Genomic DNA, 21,004 nt, shown 5'->3' with positions numbered 1-21,004 from the left:
TGTACAAGCTGCCAGCTTGCCCACCACCACCACCACCAACAGTAATAATGATGATGATGATGATGATGATGATGATAATAATAATAATAAACCAGCACAAAAACAATCTCTCCAACCCCAAAATATGTTTTACATCAAAGTGGACTGGAAATAAATGAAAACAGTGAGGTTGGGATAAGTTGCGATTTACAGTACATGACAATATAATGTGGCAGAGGAAATGCCAGTAATAAATTACAGATGTGAAATACGTAATAAGAGACTGAAAACAGAAACGAGGCGCAAGTAAGCACGGATGTGCCTCTGAGCTGAAGGCCTTGACTCCTCTCCTGCGTTTCTTCCTCGCCTCCTCATCTCTCATCTCCCGGAGGCGGGACTTAGAGGGGGGGGGACTAGCAAACTGAGAAATGAGAATAGAGGAAAGACAAATTAACGCATGTTAAGTCAGAGTGTTTAGGCTCCAGCTCTTTTCGCCGGATCCCAAAAAAAGCCCAGCGGGTTCTTTGTGACTCGCCTCTCCCCAACTCCGACAAAACGCGGCTCGCCTGCTCCTCAAAGTTTTCCAGCAGCTGAACTTGGGAGGAATAACTGTTGAAGGATTTATGGGCTGTGCCACATCCACCCCTTGGAAACGACAACAGTAAGATTTTATTTGTTGTGGTGTTTTCTTGATGTGTCTGCGACTGTTTTGGATCGCAACAAAAGTAACAATCTCACGGCTTCATCGCATGTGTTTTGTAAACAGGTCTTTTTTTTTTTTTTTTTTTTTTTTAAATGCAGTGTCCAGTACGATTAGATGGGAATTGTACGAATTAAATATATATTATGGAAGAAGTTTGTTATCTCAGCAATGTGCAGGACCTGAAGCAGGTTGTGCGTCACTTCATGGTACAAATTATAGGCTCCTGTCATGGCCTAGTGACATACAGGCCTGCCGCTGCGTCTGTATTGTTTTCGGTGTCAAACAGGTGTCAAGTATGTATGGCTGTTTGAGTGTAAATTAAAGACTAAACACTGCCTAGTATAGATACATCCTTATTGCAATTTCTCCTTAACCTCCCCCATTTTCATTCGCACACATTCTGTGACATACATCTTGTTAGACTGCTGTTTAAGCTTGTAATATTTAGTCACGTTGGTTTCCATGCGTATTTTTCATGTTCTGTTTAAAAGTTTATTTAACTTTGAGCTTGTTGGACTGGATTTATTCATTAGGACAAAATAGTAAGATGTCACAGCTTCTGCCTTGATGGATGTCCTACCATGGGAAGTAGAGAAATCAAGAGTAACTAACATTTTTATCACAGGGTGTTGTGCGGAAAGGAATTGGGAGGAGGAGCTGTGAGTGGGATATTAGACGTTAAAGGAAGAGGTGGAGAAGTATAAAATACACAGGAATTAGTAGGAGGAGTAAAAATCAAAAAAATAAAAAAGAGTCGTCAAAGTGTGGAATACAATGGCTACCATGAAATGAAAAGTCTCAGCTGTAGAAATGGTTGATGTATGACTCATTCTAGCAATTCCAGTTGCTCCAGTGGTCCAGCATTTATGGTGGCAATAAAAAAGAAAAGTGAAGTGTATATATATCTATATATCTCTATATATCTATATCTATATATATCTATATCTATATCTGTATAAGAAAAATCAAAAAGCAGAATACACATAACAGGAAATAACCTAAATTCCCTAAACATTTGCAAGCTTGAATGGAGTCTTGTTAAAGAGTATGCTGAAGTGGAGTCCTAAGTTTTTTGGGGAGAAGATAGAAAGGAAATAGAAGTAATTAGTGGGAATAATAGACTTGAGCGTGGTGGGTTTCATTCAGCCCAACAATAGTCATCATTATATTACATTTCCCACCCTTTGCTTTTTTCAAAACTGAGCTCACTTCTAATCTCTGCCACAACATGGAGGTTGACACGTCAGTTTCACGCCTTAAATGCACCATCGCTGCCAAAATACCCAATGTTTGTTTGAATATCAAATCAGTTCTCGGAATTGAGTCATAGCAACAGGAATGAGTCATAGAAATGCTACAATGAAAGTTTACATGCTTTATTTTTGGCAGGGATTTTTGGCGTACAGTAGATTCAAAATACACAGAGAAGAGAAGAAAAAAGGTGGCAAGTTTGATCTGTCCCTGCCGGTACTACTGAAATGTCTAGGTATGCCAGGACATTTTATTGCATGGTTGGTCTTCAGTCAGCAGTTTCTCACCATATGTCTGTACAAGTTTTCAAAATGGGCAGGAGATACATAAAGTTTTGCTGGTAATTAGGTTTGAGTAAGAAATGAATTGAAAACTGGTCACTGGATGCATTTTGTGTTAAAGCAATGAAAACTCAGTCACAGTTTGGCCCTTGTTGAGCACTACTGCGCAATCTGTGTGTAAGCTTAGTACTGAGAAAAAACACAGCAGGATACAGTAGCCACAACCACTTGTTGTCACTTGAAGATATTGCTTAAGATGTTTTACAGGGAATTTTCCTTTCCAGATACTTCAAACAAGAGAAAACACAAAGTTACACAATAGCTGCAACAACACACAAGACAATGCTTGGTGTTTCACATGTCCTTTCTTTTGCAGATCCCTATGACGCAAGGCCTTTATCACTTTGCTTTGAATGTGCATCTGAGATGCGTGCCATCTCGAAGAAAGGTTTTGCACTGCTTTTGGTCGGTGGACTACTGTTAGTAGCCTTGTTCTATTCTTTGAGCCCCGGGGCCGGCTCAAAAGTTGACATACGGCGAGGACAAGGGAGCACCATAGAGAAGCTGCTGCAGAAGAAAAATAAAGAGTCCATCAGTGGCTATCAGGACATACCTTACCATATAAATGAGGATGTGGCATGGTGTGTTAAAATTCAGTTTTGTTTGTCTAAATTCTAATGTGAATTCTTACTTTGACCCATTCATGATTTTGACTCTTCATACTGTTTTTTTCTACCACAGTCGCCTGGCACAAAATACATGTGCATGCAAGGCAGATAAGGAGACCTTTCACTTGCCATTCTCCCAGCTGTTTTTCCCACATGTGTGGGCTCACAACCTCCGTGCTGAATTCTTGGGCTCTGATCCTGATCCTGAGGGAGTAAAAAGCCGCAGGGCTCAGGAGTACAACAGCTTTCAGAAGAGGTAAAGTACAGACAGAAATACATTAATAGATGTCTGTGAGCACACCCCTTGTATAATCAGTTTTCTGAGTCAGCAAGTGTCTATAATTCTTTACATCTTGTGTCATAAGTTTAGATCAAAAAGCACTTCCAAATACATGTCATAGTTTACATATACAGGACATTTGCACTTGTAGATTACATGTTGGTTGTTTTGTGGTTAAGTAGCAGTGCAGTTTTTTCTCCTGTCTAATGTGGGGTTGTATTTGAAGATACCGCACTCCTGCAGACCTGCTTATTGTAGCTGAAGCCAACAGTCCACTTCAGTATCCTACCCAGGGTGTGGAGGTGCGACCCCTCCAAACTATCTTTATTCCTGGTAAGGGCATGTCTGTCGCTGTGCATTAGAGTTGAGACCGATCCAATAACGGTATCGGGTGCCATTGCTGATTAGTAATTCACTCATCAGATATCTGATTGATGTTACCAATCCACATACAGCTCTACAGTCCATCGTCTGATGTTTTATGCATTATTAATATGCAATAATACAATTTTAAGACAATAGCACTCCCAGAATTCTATGTGTTCGCTGTACAGGCTCTTTAGGGCTTTTTAGAGGGGCGATCAAAATTGCATTTGGCTCTGCGCTGCCACTCTGCTGTACTCACTGTGTAAAGAGATAAACTGTATCAGGCTGACCTGCAGGTCCACGTCTTGTAATCATGAGAATGACAGTGGCACTTAATCTGAAAAGCAACACAAACAGTATGCACCCTCAGAAAACATCTAAAATATGTTACAAATGTTCAAATGTGCCCGCCAGTGAACATTATGGAGAGTGAGATCAGATCAGTTTAGTTTTGTTAGGGGAGCAGGAGCAGCAGAGAGCAGGGATACATCCTGTGCTGGCTTCCAGATCTGAGTTTGGTGACTTTCATTATTTGATGGTAGACCTAGACGTAATATAATGCAGCTAGTGTCCTCTTAGTGGAGGGCAGCTGGGTGAGCTATTTTAGTGTTGTGCCGTCAAAACTTAAGGACGAGTCAGGGGGGCTCAGGTCTCCTCATGTAGAGCGTGTACCGTGTAATACTGAGGTGAAGCCGCAGCGGCTCGGGTTGGAATCTGGCCCAGACCCTTTGCTGTGTCATGTCATCCCCCCTCTTTGCCTTGGCCCTCCTGTCTTCTCCTCTGTGACTGTCCTGTAAAGCAGAGATGAAAATGAATTAAGGCCAGGTGACCTTTATCACCGATGTAAAAAGCCCTTTAGTCTGTAACTCACTGAGCTATGTACCGTTGGCTAAGTGCTGGTTCTCAGAATTGTATCAGAACTGAGATAAAGTGGATTGATGCATGTCTTTTGTGCAATACTTGATTTCAAACATTCAAAACCATTAGCAACCCCCCTCCAGATACACACACACACACACACACACACTCACACACACACACACACACACACACACACACACACACACTCACACACACACACACACACACTCACACACACACACACACACACACACACACACACACACACACACACACACACACACACACACACACACACAGCACAGCACAGCACAGCACAGCACAGCACAGCACAGCACAGCACATACTTTTGTGGCAGAATTTGCTGTCTCCAACTGTTTACCAAAAGGTCTTATCATCAGTCATGGTTAAATAAAGGACTTCACTGAAAATTGTTCTGTTGATTCCACTGTTGCTTATTTGTAATGTCCATCCCATGGTGATCTCTCTAATTGGAGTTGGTCTCTTGCCACAGGTTTGGGTCTTAAACAAACACCAAGGTCCAAGCACATGGTAAATCTTCCACTTTGCAGTTTGCATTATGGTCAGCTTTCCATTTTCTTCTACGTAAATGTTGATCTCTTGTTATTTTTCCCTTAAATCCATGCAAATGGTGTTGCAGGTATACCTGACAGCAACGTTAGGTACCTTTGATGTGGCAGCTACTGTGGACGGGGTTTCTATCAAAGGACAGGGAGAGAAAAACATTACACTATCAAGTGCCCTTCTCTCCACTCTGAACAGGCAGTTGCAGTTTATCACCTATACAAACACTCTGTTCCATCCCAGGACCGCAGACACAGGTAAGATTATTTTGTGAACACTATTGTGTGCAATTTGCAGGATGCAGTGTCTACTTGTGTGAATCCATCTTAAATTACATTAACCCAGTTGGAATTGGCAGCTGCAGATGCAGCTTGATTGACACATTCCTCAGCTATTCGTTGTGCTCACAGAACGATAGTCTCACAAGCCTGCAGTTACTACTAGCAATTATTTGTAACGCGTGATCAAGCTCCTGAATAGTTTTGTTTGGACCACACTTTGCCACCTTGCTCTAGTGCCACCTCTGGCAGTTGCCTGGTTTGCTTACATGGATGTGCCGGCAGTGATCTCAATTGTTCATCCTGTTCTCTGTGTTTCTGCTGCTCTCAACCTGTGATTAAAAATACTAAACCAATATTTAAGTCACACATTTTGGTTGAACCCATCTTTGGAGGGTGACAACCTAGAATGGTAACCACAGGACAGGAATTAGTAGGCATTAAACTCACATACTATGGAATCATCAGATGATAAAGAGGAAAAATCTGTTTTGAGAAAAAGATTATTTTGGGTCATCTGATATTATACTTTGTAGCTATTCTTGTGTCAGAAAACAAAAGTTTAGTTGGCAAACCTGTGATTACTCTCAATCTCAAACGCCTCATTAACACTCCATTTTTATCATGAAAAAATAAAGTGGTATTTTTAATTAAAACGTATCCTGTTTTCTGGTTTGTGTGCTAGCTGCTGTACCCTTTCTGCAGCAACTGTCCTATGACAGGATGTGTGCAGAGGCTTTTTGTACAATACTGAAACAATGTGGTCAGTTTGATGGGAGTACGCACTTTAAGAAGCATCGAATTGCACCATTTTCTGTTGCAGACTTCCCAGACTGCATGTTTCACCGTTAGGTTAACTGGCACCAGGATGACTGAAATGCAGCATTTTGTCCGGCCATCTCAAATTACTGCTACACTATGAACACAACTCAAGATTATGATTAGTCATTTATTGTGTTACTTAGATTCATAATACACTAAGATTAGGGCTGCCCACCTAAAATGTATAGCATGTCCCATATCAACGGGCGCAAATTAGTGTGGCACCTGTTTACTACTCTGCAGAAAGGAGCCCAAGCCGGTAATTACCCAGGGATGTTGCAGGATTCAAATGTGAGACTCAAATACCGGGTTAAGCCTTTTACACTGATCTGAAGTCCCAGATGGTAGTGGGATTTTAGGTCATTGTAAACCTCGCTGGTTTGAACATGACGCATGTTCATGACACAAAAGTTATGTTCATAGACAATGAACTATTTACATTTCTCACTGCACATTTGCAAATATCATGTTGCACAATTAAAGTATGTGTTGCTTCTCTGCATGTTTCTCATTGGAAATGGATTAAAGCCAGGTGATTGAGTCTGCAACTAATTCAGCTAACAGTTGGCTAAGAAGTGGTGTATGGCTTACTACAGCCTCATTGTAACCTTACACAATAATACCAACAAAAATAATTATTAAGTAATAATGATATCATTCAAGACAAATCAGCTCTGGTATCAGTGCATAAACAGTTACTGTCATTAAAAGAGATGTGCTCCATCTGCTCCCATGGTCATGATCAAAGCATGTGAGGTGAGGAACTGTAGTGGTTATGTAACAGTCTAAATGTGGAGCATTAATGTAAGAGTAAAAACATTGCTGCTCTGACCCTCTGCATTCCACTTCAGTGCTGCCCATGGCGTCACTACATGCCACAAGGTGTCTGTGTTGGAGAGAGTCTTGTAACAGAGCGCTGTATGGTGCACAGCCAGGCCCATGATCACATATACTTTTAATAACGTGTGGGAAATAGGCGTTTTTGACTCAGGGTGAAGTCATCGAATTTCAAAACACAAACCATTCTACATAAACTGTTTAGATACTGATATGGAGTAGTAATGACTTGATGGTAGTAATGAGATTTTTCTTTCTGGATTAACTTTTCCTTAAAAGTTTAAGCCTTGTGTGCCAAGCCAGCCTTCCCACGCAACATATCCACATATGCAAATGGGTTTACACAATAATTGTCATTGTTACTCAAGCTCACTCACATGCTCAATTCATAACATTCATGGATATGATATCAAGGTGCCACCAAGGTCTGGGGTACACCAGTTGGGTGACATAAGGTTTGAATCTCTGCTTTTGCTCATGATGTTGTCCTTTTGACCTTTGATGTGATGGAAAAAAAAGGCATGTCCCATTCAGACGAGGAATGACAACTGCCCAAAGTAAAGGTGTTCAAGCCTTTCGGGGTCTTATTCACAATCGAGGATCACAAAAAAGCCACAAAGCTTAAGTTTTGATTTATGCATCAGTCTTTCTTCTGGGCCTCATTTATGGTCCTGGGCTCTGTGTGATGACCAAGGAGGCCGAGGAGCTCAGGGATCTGGTCAGACCTTGTATTTGAGTCATTCCTCTGCATTTAGGAGTCTGTAGGGTTTTGGGTCCCTGGTAAAAATGTTGTCTCAGCACCTTCCTTTTAATTGTATAATGGGTACAGCTGACTAAGAGGAAACCCATAGGCAACCCAGAATACATCAGAGCAAGCATCAGCACTTGCCGCACGCCGGTCCAGGTCTGTGCCCAGTGATGGTTCAGCCCAGGCCACAAAACAGCTTGCAGACTTTTTATTGTGTTGTGGTTTGCTGTGGCCGCTGTATCTCAGTATCTTGTTCCATCCTGTGTGCTACTTAAATCACAATCTTTCAAAGTGTTTGCACAACAGGAAGTATTCAGAGAGAGAGAGAAGCACATGTTGGTGAAAAAATGTGTTCAAGGGACTATTGAGTATATATGAATTTATCTTCCTCTTTCATCTAGTTACTTCCCTTCCCACTTAACGCCCAATCTACCAGTAACACATGACATGTTATTGGTAGATTAGTGATAAATGCTCAGATAAAGACCCGGTCTTGTTCAGACGAATATTGAAGTGAGCAGTACTTTATTTTCATTTCTGTTTTAAGGGGACCTCATTTTAATACTTTTATTTTTGAGTAGGCCTACTTATTTATTTGTTCATACTTGTGCAATGTGTCCTATGTGAACATTTCATAGTTATTAACACACACCTGTGTACATATAGACCTCCATTACTCAATCCATATAGGCCTATAAATCACAAGAAAAGTTGATATGATGGCTTGGACCTTTTGCTGGGAAGGAACTTTGTGTAACCACACCTCCTAAAATTTGAATTGAATACCACTGTGCTAGAGGGACCACATCCGCCAACTGTGATCCACTGAGAATAGCTGGAGGAAACTGCGATAAACAACATCTTGACTGGTCTGCCTGGCCTCTTGCCAAATACCATTGGCCTTGATAACGGACAGGATGGATGTGTGCTGCTGTTTTTGAAGTTCATACATGTGGCAGAGCATGACAGTTTCCAGAGCGCAGAGAATAGTTTGTTGTCACAGCAGTGAATTTGAAATCACATAGATGTGATCAAAGAGAGAGAAGGACTTTATTCCCAGCTGATAAAAAGTATGATTATTGTGTCAAAAATCCTTGGCACATGGCATTTCCTCATTGTTTGACAAGAATGTGCGAAAACCTTGAAAAATATACAAACACTGCATTGGAGTCGGTGACGTGCTTAGGGAAATAGAAAGCAAAAAGACACATGACAGAAATATGGACTGTTTCATAATTTCTTGTGAAATCTGTAAGCTAGATTTTATTTAAATGATCACGTGTTGCTCTTTTTTTGCAGTTCAGTTTGCAACTGAAGGACACCTGTCAGTTTTCACCATTAAGGTCGCACATAGAGCCATCCCGAAACTTTACAACTCTGGGACTAATGGAGGTTTGTGGTTATTTGTATCGCTTATGCATTTAATATCAAGTGTTTCAATGTCATGAAAAGTCTAAATACTGTGGGCTCACTGGCCTAAACTTCTGTTCTCTGTCATTTTTCCATAGAGTACAATATTAGCGCCCTTGTCACCTTAGCCACCAAGACTTTTCTGCGCTATGATAAACTCAAAGATCTTATTGACAGCATACGGCAGTTCTACCCCACTGTCACCATAGTGATAGCCGATGATAATGAACATCCTAATCCAGTAACTGGGCCTCACATTGAACATTACATCATGCCATTCGGAAAGGTAAAAACACAACACAGATAGAAGGATTTGCTTAGCACATTTGCACGAGTGCCCTTTTGACCTGCTGATGTACTTTACCTTCACAGGGTTGGTTTGCAGGGAGGAACTTGGCGGTGTCTCAGGTCAGCACCAAGTATGTGCTGTGGGTGGATGATGACTTCATCTTCACTGAGAACACCAAGCTGGAGAAGATGGTGGATATCCTGGAGAAGACCACCCTGGACCTGGTGAGGGGAGATTTTTTTCTCTGTTATTGTGTAATTTCCCAGAGAGAGGGTAAAAATGACTCTAAATCAAATACCAGTGTGCTTGAAGGATAAGAAAAAAAGATACATTGCTCAAACAACATAATTTCACTCCCTTCAGAATTGTGTAATCATATTCCTTGTGCTCCATTTTCATTACACCAAATTTAATTGTTATTTCAGCTATGTTGCCAAGGTTATTACTGTGAAGAATATGCAACCACAGTGAATTAGTACAAATAGGTAATGCAGGTTGTTGTCAGTAACCTCATGTGCCCCCTGTTTTGTCAGGGGTGTGGAGGTAACGTTTAGTTCTTCTCAGCCATGACCACCGCTTTGAAGACTGCAGCTGTGGGGAGGGAACTACCAAATTAGCTTGATTGCACAGAGTGTTTAGTTCCTAAAACCTTTGCAGGTCAACATTGCTCTCACTCAGCTAATATCCTTGTTCCCTGCTGCCTTCCCTTTGTCAGTTAGGTTGTTAACCACAGTTTCCTTTAAGCAGCCACAGTGAAGTCTTTGTAATATGACAGCCTTCATGTCCTCAGCTTCCTCAAAAACACTGTCTTTCATCAATGTTCTTTGACTGCTGTCCTAAATGTGAATCACAAAACCCCACTGTTGATTTGCATCTCAGTTTAAGCCTACCCTGCCTGGTACTTCCGTGTATATATATAGTATATATAGAAATGTTTATTCTTAAAAATACAAAAGGGCGTAACTCAAAATCATTAGCAGTCCCTTGGATGCAGACAGGCTGCTGTACTTTATCCTCAAACGGAAGAGTCCCTCAGTCAGTGTTGTGTATGTACAGTGCTGTGAAAAAGCATTTGCCCCCTTCCTGTTTTCTTATTGTTTTGCATATTTGTCACACGTAATTGTTTCAGATCATCAAACCAATGTTTGGTATTAGACAAAGATAACCTGAGTAAATATAAAATACAGTTTTTAAATGATGATTTCATTTATTAAGGGAAAAAGGCTATCAAAATCTACCTGGCCCTATGTGAAAAAGTGATCCAATTGAGATACTGTGGCATGACCTTAAACAGGCCTTTCATGCTCGAAAACCCTCCAATTTGGCTGAATTAAAACATTTCTGTAAAGAAGAGAGGGCCAAAATTCCTCCACAGCAATGTAAAAGACTCATTGCCAGTTATCACAAACGCTTGATTGTAGTTGTTGCCGCCAAGGGTGACACAACCAGTTATTAGGGTTAGGGGGGCAATCACAGGTAGATTTTGATAGCTTTTTTCCCTTTATAAATGAAATCATCATTTAAAAACTGTATTTTGTATTTACTCTGGTTATCTTTGTCTAATATTAAAATTTGTTTGATGATCTGAAACATTTAAGTGTGACAAATGTTTAAAAAAAAAAAAAAGAAATCTGGAAGGGGGCAAATGCTTTTTCACAGCACTGTATCTGAAACACTTGTCAAAGCGTCTAATTGCTGCAGGAAAGTAAAGACCCTTAAAAGCTCTTTGTAGCTCACCTTGGCTAAACAGGCCTCTGGCTGAAAGAGCATCAGTGCTGGGCTCGGGTGCCATGCAACAGGCATGGCAGGCATCCTCCAGCTAAAATCTCAGACTCCTTATTTGTGTCAAACGTTTTGATGCTTCTTCTGCTTCTTTTTGATCGTCAGTTGTGTTTATTATTACCCATTGTGTTTCTGGACTTGGTGTATGTCGTGACGTGTTTTTTGTTTTTTTTGTATCAATGATTTCAGGTGGGTGGGGCAGTGAGAGAGGTAACAGGGTACACTGCGACCTACCGACACACCATTTCAGTGGAAGAGGGGGACGAGGAGGGTGACTGTCTACATATCAGGCAAGGCTACCACCACGTCATCGAGGGGTTTCCCAGCTGCGTGGTGGCGGATGCGGTCATTAACTTTTTCATGGGGAGGACAGACAAGGTGCAGCAGGTGGGGTTTAACCCCCGCGTGTCACGGCAAGGTCATCTGGGTGAGTTTATCTGTACTTATTGTGCGATTTCTGCTATGTTGTGGCTCCTGTCAGGCTCTTAGGCCCTGTCTCCAGCTGGTATTAAAATTCGTCTTTGGTGACCCCTCTCAGTCTGGCCGTTCACATCTGGCATTAAAATGCATCTCCACATGAGTCTCACTTGCCCAATTGTGATTGGAGCTAATTTTCCCGCTCGATATGCAAATAAACACAGGTGGGTGGCGACTCTCCGACTGTCATTGCACTGAAGTATATCAGTAAAAACTAAACTAAACCCAGAGGATGGTGAAACAAGTACATTGATACTGTCGCCTGTAATATTTATGTAATATTTCCAAAGTAACTGCATCATACAAATTCACACCACCACCTATAATATTATTTCTATAGTAACTCAAGTAGAGAAAGAGAGAGAACGTGTTTAATCGTGCTGGGGCACAAAATTTAAGAAACGCCCCCACCGCTGAATTTTATATGGAAGCAAAACCCTGCATATTGTCAATACATATTTCAGCTCATGAGAGCTCATATTAAGGGGGGCTGAGCTCTCCCTGGCTCGCCTTTTTTCTGTCGTGAAAGTGAGGGATGAGCCTGGGTTCTGGGCTTGACCAGAGCTTAAGACAGAGGACATCAGCTGAGCAGGTGGTTCCTCAACCTGTCCTGGGACACACATGTTTACACTTCTAATGCGATGTGGACAAAATCGTCTCAGGCCACGTCCGAATGAGGCCTGAGCGATCAGGTCTCAGGACGCACTGGTGCTGTTTACACCTGCACTTAGAGGTGTCAGCTTGTGATTGAATCATTCAGGAAAGATGTTAGTACCAGCCGGAAACAGGCTCTTACTGTATGTACAGCTATGATGATGATGTTAGGACAGACAAAAAAAAAAACTCTGGGTTCCGGTTCCCGACAGAGTGTCCCATTTAACCCCCGAGTCAGGTTATTTTATTGGACTCTGTGTAAAAATAAAATAAAAAAGTAAAATAAAGGCACTATGCGACCGAGTGTGACCTTGTTGGCATTGGTCAAAAGTTAAGCAGGGCTTTTATTTTGATGTATGTTGCACTCGCCTTATTTGTGATGTTCTTGCATAAACTTCCGAAAATAACTTCATGGAATCACGCACCACCGACAGCACTGGCTGGAAAGAATGGACTTCCACACGGTGTGTGTGATTTGTCCTCACAAACCACCAGTCAAAATAATCCGACTACAAGAGAAAACCTTTGCAGATGTAGTGAAAGAGGTGAAACAGTGCCATTGTAGATTTGCAAGTGCAGCCCCCCCACCGTGGAGCTTGGCTCTATGGCGGTGGGCGTGATGGGTGTATTTGACTTCAGGTACCTAGCGCTGCGATGCGAGCCAGAGACACCTCCCTCTGCTAGTAATAACGCTGCTCCGTCTGTTAAAAAGGTGGTAACTTATGCAAATATTGAATTAATTATATTTAAAAAGCAACCCATGCATCGCTTCCGAAAATAAAAAAAAAAGAATAAAATAAAATAAAATCCCTACCTACCCATCCCTCCCATGAATAAATAATTGCACACATAATCATTGCCCACATCTATGCACATTGTATACATCGATGCACACTGGGTTTTTTTGGTTTTTTGCACATTGTTTTTTGCACATTGGGTACCTAGATCTTTAGATCTCGAGTGTCATCTTTTATTCATTATTTTTTTTATATTCTTTATTTTTTATTTACTTAATCTTGTACTCTGTGGATACTGCTGAAAACTGAATTTCCTTCGGGATGAATAAAGTATCTATCTATCTATCTGTCTATCTATAAAATAAAATAAATCCCCCTACCCATCCTCAAAATGCTAAATAAAATAAAAAATAAAATAAAATAAATTCCCTACCTATTCATGCCCTCAAATGACAAGGAACCGGAACCCAAGGTATTTTTTTTTTGGCCTTAGCAAAACAGAACAGAACGGATCCAGAATGTGACATCGGGGGAAAACCAAGAAACGATTATTTTTAGAACATTTTGCTGAATTCTGAAAATAGAAGCCACCGATCCCCTTGTGGACAGATGCTCTTTGTTTTAACAATATTCTTAGTGTACTGTGCCTCCGTTTCACTTCAGATTTAATATGAAATTATATTTAGCGTATCTTGTGCTTGTCTTCTGTACCGACAGAGTTCTTCATCGACGCTTTGGGCGCCCTCCACATCGGCTCCTGTAGTGACGTCGTTGTAAGTCACGCATCAAAGATCAAACTACCCTGGAGCAAAAGTGAGACCGACAAGGCCTATGAGAAGTTCCGCTACTCCGCCACAGACAGCGGCAAAACTCGCACTGAGCTGTTCTATTTCAACAGCAGATTCAAGTGCATGACGAGTAACTGAAACCTGGAGTCCTGCTGATCTCTCGTGGCTGCGTTTATTTAAAAATGTGTTTGATGGTGTCCAAGGCAAGAGCTTAAGCTGTTCTTCTGTTGAATGTGTGGACAGGCATTTTCTTTTTCAACACATAATGATTGTTGGCTTAATAAGGTGGTAAGAGGAATCATGCTGAAGAGCTGGATCCTCTGTTGTTTGGTGGATATACAGCTTGTTTTACCCCCCACTATCTGTGCTCTAGGAGTGCCGGGGGGTTGTTTATTAATTAAATTCAGGTTCTTGATTCCCACATAATGTGGTTTTGTGGAAGTTCGACCAGAGGCTTTACCTGGTTCCTCAGGGTACTTTTTTATGCTTTAAAAAATAGATATATTTCAGTGTTTTGGTTGATGGTTTCACTGTTTCACGTGTTTGCTCATTTTTATAAGCAGTCAGTCACTTGGCACACTGTGCACTGTAAATGTTCTAAAAAATGTTATATGCTAATGCTCCATCCTGTGTCACAAGAAATCACTGCTAAAAAAGTTGTTTCTGAATAAAATGTGTGCTCGCTCCAAACCGTGACAATGTTGTGTGAGCATGTTTTGTTTTGTTTTGGTTTATGTTATAGAGTTGTGGTGTGAACTCATTTTCACTAAGTTGGGTTTAGGATTGATTTGGGATTGCTTACAATGCTGTTTAGAGTGTATATCGTGAGTTACAGCATCTTGACTGCTTGTGGAGCTAGACTAAATTTATCTCTGTCATGAGTTCCTGCACACTTGATAAGCTTATCATGCACCTAGAAGAAGCATTGGGTAAGAATGGAAAAACCCGCCACATTGATGTATAATCATGCGGGGGCGGGGGGGGTGGACTGATGACTAAGAAATTATCGGTAAACGATGATTATTTGTTGGTTAATCATAACTCAGTTGTAAGCTGATCCACTAATGATCTAATTCCTAACTAATTAGTTGTAACCTATTTAAAAAAAAAAAAAAAAAAACATTAGATAATACTGAGGGAACCAGTTATTTATAGCTGTGTAAATGATTAATAAATAATTTGTTTATGTATCATAAATCATTTTCTGTGCTCTGAACAGTTCCAGGTGATTTTTAGATGACAGCTCTGAATAAGATGCATTGGTTGTGGCTTACACAGGTTCACAGTTTGTCAGTCTTTAAAGGAGCGGGCGTGACGCTCTTATCTTTGAGCGCTGCTGTCAGAACAGGAGCTTTGCTGTTGCGTCTTCCTGTCTGTCAGAAAACCCACGCGCTCTGCAGCGCCATGACGTCTGCGGGGTGACTCCTCGTCAGGACAGGCTCTGTATCTCACAAGAGAGCGCAGATCTACAAAGAGCCAGACACGTCCAGCAGGTAAAATCGAACTGGTACTGTGTGAAGAATGCACCTGTTGACAATGAAGTCAGTATTAATGCTTAACTTCATATCAACCTGTCAATTTAGTATCGACGGGCTTTCAATATAGGGTTTGTGTGATACTGAATATTAACAGTTTAGTTTGGTTTCACTGAAACTCCTCAGTCTTTTGCCAAGTGGGTGTTCTGTAGATCAGTAATGCACAATAATCGATCTCAAGCTGTTCTCAGGCCAAGCAGTGAAGTCAGTAGTTTGATTCTTTCTCATGATCACATATTAATACACCCATAAGTCTCAGGATTTACTCCATTCCTCCACAAATCACCACTACAGGCCATTAATTTATCTGTCAAAAGCCCTGATACAGATCATTTTGAGCTTTAATGGTGTGGATAATGAGATTCACATTTTATTCCTTGATGAAATGAAGAAAGTAGATAATTTCTCCCTGAAAACAAGAGCAGCAAGGTTGAGAAGAAAAGACAGAATACACGCTGAAGAAAACATCTCAGACTACTGACAGCTACATGTTTATTATGCAAATAATGAATGTGTTCAAGTAATTATTTCAATGGTTACATGTGCAACCAGCTTCATCAGCTGACATCCTCGCATTAGTGGGTTGAGTGCATAACATAACATAGGCAAACTTTGTCGAAACACACACACACACACACACACATCACATACACACATATCCCTTTTCATAACACATTAACGGTTTGTCATTGAGCATTGCAAGAGGCACTGCTCCTTTTTCATTGCTGTGAGTTAGCCACGCCCCCTCTCTTAGCTCATAAACTGCTTGTTTTAGAGCCTGGTGGGGCGTTTGTCATAGACTCTTGTGGGAGGCATCATTAGACACAGCAGCCTACAACTGGGCCTATCAGCCTATCAGTATTTCTTGTGCACAGCTTCGACTGTACGATCAATGGAAAATATAGAAGCACCACTTGCATATCTCCCCTTCTCCAGTGCTTGGACTTAGGGTGAAAAACCAGCTGAGGAGTTACCACTCAATGGTGGTATTAAACAGATTCTGCAAAGGTTTTGAATCACCGCAACCATGACAGAGACAAAGAGCAATGATCAAGTGAGCTAGAGCATGAATGATGACACACACACAGCCAAACGCATGATCTCCTCCAGACTGCCACCTGGCAGAGATTATGGTTAGCTTCTCTGTGTCAAGAGTGCAATATTAACATTTAAAGATTATCCAGAAGTCTACCCCAGAAGCAGAAAATGGATCTGAGTAAATTGCTGTGATATGTCTATAAAGCAGAGAGGAGTGTTGGAGTGGAGCTGAAAGCGGATAATGGATTCTTACTTTGTGGCAGCATCATCAAAGGAAGCCACAAACACGAGTGTTCCCTCATGAAGCGGCCGGAGGAACTTCAGCAAGTCAGAAACATCTGAGAATGAAAAGCAGATGAAATAAGTACTACGTTTATGACTTCTTATGACTGAGTCATGTGTGCCAGATGTGAAATGTGTGCATCAAATAAGCTGCTTGTTGCGATTACCTCCTGCCCACATATCAAAGGACTTAGTGTCCAAGAGGTCGCCGGTCACTCCTGGGGAACAGAAAACCACCAGTCAGGTGTCAAAACAACAAAATCAACTAGAAAACGAGCATTTCCTAAAGACAATTCATGTGACTGTATGTGACTGACAAGCTGATTAGTTCGGTTTTCCATTTATTTATTGTTATGAGGGTGTGCATGTTTGATCAGCATGTCACACTGGGCATTCAGAAAGATGAATGGAGCAGATGGGAGTACAATGGGAGTAGATGAGGCTTCACTGACTTCCTTGTTTTCATAACTCAAAATATACATGTCATCACAATGAGAGCGTGCATGTTTGATCAGCATGTCATAATAATGGGTATTAAAATATACAGGTGGAGTTTCCCCTGTATACAACTGCTGACTTACAAATACAATAGGACCTTTATCACAGCAGCATTTGACATGAAATAGTAGGATAAACACAGGTGTTACTGATGACAGTATTTAAGGTTCAGGTCCATTTAGGTGTAACAGAGCTTAGCCTAACTTACCCTAAAACTTCATGTCAAATTGGCTGCTGTCTATTAACTTCCATGTATTTCATAACTCAGACTATACATGTCATCATGACAGATGAGCAAAGGTATGTACAGAATATAAATAATAAAAAGTGTGCAAGCCAACATGTGTGATTCCTTTACAGTTACCACACGAATAAGCATCAATCTCTCAAAGAGTGGGGACTGGCATTCTTACCATTTACCAAAGCGATGTTGATTCCTCTGCCTACATTGTTCTTCACACTGCTCACCAACCTACAAGACAGAGACATGAGAGTGTTAAGCAGCAACCTGGAGAACATAAGAACTTAAAGACCGCACAGGGAAGTTAATCTACACACTCACACTGAAGGGGTATCAACAAATATCAAAGGACCAAGACTGAAGCCAGAACCAAAGAGATGAGGGACAGACAGAGAATACTTGCATTCAGCTCCCCAGACAGACTTGAAGCCTGTTTTTGACAGCAGCATGGTGTGTGAAACCAAAAAAAAAAAAAAAAAAAAAAACACCAGACACCAAGCGGAAAGCCAGGTGTTTCTGCGGACAGGGTGAAAGGCCACATTTATATCTCTGAGGATGGGGCTCTGGTGAAACACATGATACATTAGATTAGTAAACCATAATAAAAGTGAAGACGATCCCAAACAATTGTGTTTCAGTACCTGTATAAAAAATAAAGACAATGGAGTGCTATCGCCACATATTGGTACCAGGTGTTGGCTCTTAGCTTGCACCTAAAAAAGAATAAAATATATATATATATCTTTACCATACTGTTATCTTCTGTGTCTTTTTACTGATGCATTCTCAGTGTTCTCCTTTCCATAGATTATCCAATCACATTTCGGCCTGTGTGTGTGTGTGTGTGTTTGCATGCGTCTGTCCACTTGTGATGACACCTATGGGCTCTGTGAGAAATCAACACATTATCAGCTCTCACCCTGGGTCTCCTCATTACTTTGGGTGTGGTGGCTTTTGTGGTGCCTGACAGTTACAGAAACACATCTGACTTCAACTGACTTTAAGATCCTCATTTCATCACAGAGCCGCACAGCACCACCATGCAGACTTCCCTTCGATCTCACTTACTTTACACTCCCAATTCCCATTGACTATAAGTCCTGTCATCTCCTCTACTGTCATTAAAAAGGCTTTTTTGCATTATTCCAAATAAAGAGTTAATTGTTTATATAGAACCACATCTTGATTTTGTTTATACTGCGCATGCACACACTGATGACCCTGGGCTGGAAAAGGCCATAGCTTCTTTCCATCCCCCCCAGATATGACACTTTATGTTGGGCCTCTCAGTGAAAATTAAAGTCTTTAAATGTTTCACTTGTTTCCACAATTGCAAATATGAGCTTATTTTGAGCGTTGTGCATCCATTCCTGTAACTGTAGCTTTTGGAATGTCATTTTAAGCATTTCAGAAAATCTACAGAGAGAAAGAAAATATGACAAGGAGTAGGATTCTTACTGCTAATTATTTTCACCCTCCCTCAAATAATCTAGGCCTGGTCCTTAACAGCTGGCGACTCAGCAACAGTTTAATTTAATCAAGAATGTCGGACAGACATATTGGCATATCTGCTGAGATGAGGCTTTGAAATGAACTTGCAAGACTTTTTTTGTAATCTATATTTTTTAGTCCTGAGGCATCTACGTCTTGTATCACATTGGTACAGCAGTGTGATTGTGCATTATGAAATGCTTTGAAACTAGTCCTGCCATCAGCTTATATCTTTTTTGTTTTTTTTTGTTTTTTGTTTTTTTCAGTAACCACATTTAGAAATTCAGGTCAGGTTTCATAGTGCCGCTATTTTTAGACTCAAGTGTTTGTAAGCAGGTCATGCTCATAAACTCTTTAACCAAGTGGCTCACACTGACATGGCAAATACTAATCTGGTGCCTCTCTGGAAGAACTTCTCCAGAAATTGGCACAACTATCCTTTTGGCACGGTACCATTTTGTCTCTACACAAGTAACCCACATCACTCAAACACAAGTGCAACCCCAAATACTAACAACTTCAACCATAACACTTGTGCTCTAAGCCAATTGCCTATCAATTTAGCGATAAGAGAAATAATTCTGTTTTTTTGGTTTTGATTTATGGCACTTATTGTACACTAATTGTAATTTACGGTTATGTGAATTGTGAAATGGTGTAAGTGTTGTGCAAGTGAAGTTGTGTAAGCGAGGCTTTTCATGCCTGTGTCATGATCTCTTTCAATTCAACTCAATTCAGTTCAGATGATGCAAGTTCCATGTTAAACTGATGCAGTCCATTCTTTAATGCTATACAAAACAATACAGCACCCAACACTTTTATACAATTCATACAATAACTTAACATCACACAAATCCCTAATTTTTGGGACTTTATAGTGGCCGCTGTCCCTTCACATGTAGGAGAACTGACAGTTTCTCCTCTGGGCTCAACATTGGGAAATTTGCTATTTTTGGGCTATTTCTCCATCGTGGAAATCTTGTGCTGATGAGTTTGTCACAGTGGAGGAGGAAATGCATCTCTCTCAAGGCGTGACCACATACATCCTGCGGGGGCTCTTGGGTTTTTAGCACTTTGTATGGAACTGTGTCTTTCTGGGGCTTGAATTACATGTGTCTGAAATTTTATTGAGCTTTTGTGTATGTCCAAGCTCTCTCTCTCTCTCTCTCTCTCTCTCTCTCTCTCTCTCTCTCTCTCTCTCTCTCTCTCTCTCTCTCTCTCTCTCTCTATCTCACACCCAACTTCTCTCTCTTTCTCTGTTTGTGTGTATATGTGTGTTGTATGTTTGTACTTTCAGTAAGCCAACTTCAAATACTTATTAATTTTTTTTTCTTTATTAATTTTGCTGACAAATACCCAGGTTTCTGCCTTTTTGGGTGTGTAATCACCTGAATCAAAGGCATAGGTAGCACAACTCCAGGTGAGTGCACAGAGACTGCCATGCTCACCTTTCACCACAAGATGGAAACAAAGGATCAGACAAAAAGCCACTAACCCTTAACTGGGCTGTACCTTATGGTTTGTTACAAAGAACCCAGACTAAGGTGTTCTACTATTATTAGTTGTATCGGTGTATTATAATCAGTAGTAGCAGTAGTACTAACACGTTATTGTTTCATACAAATTAATTGGAATTTCTCCTTCTGGGAATCAATAAATTATGTAATGAAAATGTAACCTGACACTGTCATATATATATATATAGTAAATTATAGTATATATAGTAAATTATAGTATATATATAGTAAATTTAAATAAAATTCAAAAAAGTTTAAAAAGGTTTAATAAATTCAAATGGAGATATCTGTTTTTGCAAATGAACTCTTCATATATATAGATAGATAGATAGATAGATAGATATACAGACAGTATTACAATGATTACAATAATAATTACTTGATACTTTACATGTTTTTCATTTTTCTTCATTGTAATATTGTAACAGTTTTGGTGGTGGAAATATGTTCATGTCAGTAAAAAGGAAAAGTAACATCTTCCTCTTCATCACATTTTAATTTTCCTACATTCAAGCTACATGTGAGTTGGTTGAATCTAATCTGATTGTAAATACAGACTGCATGTACACCTAATTTTCATATCTTTGCAACCTTACCTGTAAGCAT

The 21,004-nt window shown here is 40.5% G+C and overlaps 2 protein-coding genes across 2 annotated transcripts; one reads left to right on the top strand and one right to left on the bottom strand.

The window, feature by feature from the left end:
• The first annotated feature begins 397 nt into the window (after nt 1–397).
• Nucleotides 398–14,495, top strand: b4galnt1a (beta-1,4-N-acetyl-galactosaminyl transferase 1a). Its single transcript, XM_030056734.1, has 11 exons — nt 398–640; nt 2,591–2,855; nt 2,956–3,138; nt 3,389–3,495; nt 4,904–4,941; nt 5,051–5,231; nt 8,959–9,051; nt 9,168–9,355; nt 9,442–9,582; nt 11,330–11,567; nt 13,726–14,495. The coding sequence occupies exons 2-11, from the start codon at nt 2,641–2,643 to the stop codon at nt 13,932–13,934; spliced, it is 1,593 nt and encodes a 530-aa protein (XP_029912594.1). The 5' UTR covers nt 398–640; nt 2,591–2,640; the 3' UTR covers nt 13,935–14,495.
• Nucleotides 14,496–16,618: 2,123 nt separating this feature from the next.
• Nucleotides 16,619–21,004, bottom strand: LOC115362516 (protein FAM3A-like). Its single transcript, XM_030056470.1, has 6 exons — nt 20,995–21,004; nt 17,879–17,953; nt 17,712–17,826; nt 17,563–17,621; nt 16,819–16,869; nt 16,619–16,707 (listed from the first exon to the last, which is right to left on the bottom strand). Exons 1-6 carry the CDS (start codon nt 21,002–21,004, stop codon nt 16,619–16,621), a joined length of 399 nt encoding a protein of 132 aa, XP_029912330.1.

The sequence above is a fragment of the Myripristis murdjan genome, chromosome 7 (assembly GCF_902150065.1).
Source record: "Myripristis murdjan chromosome 7, fMyrMur1.1, whole genome shotgun sequence".
Lineage (NCBI taxonomy): Eukaryota > Metazoa > Chordata > Actinopteri > Holocentriformes > Holocentridae > Myripristis > Myripristis murdjan.
Note: the sequence above shows the minus strand (reverse complement) of the source record. Positions and strands in the feature narration are given on the sequence as shown.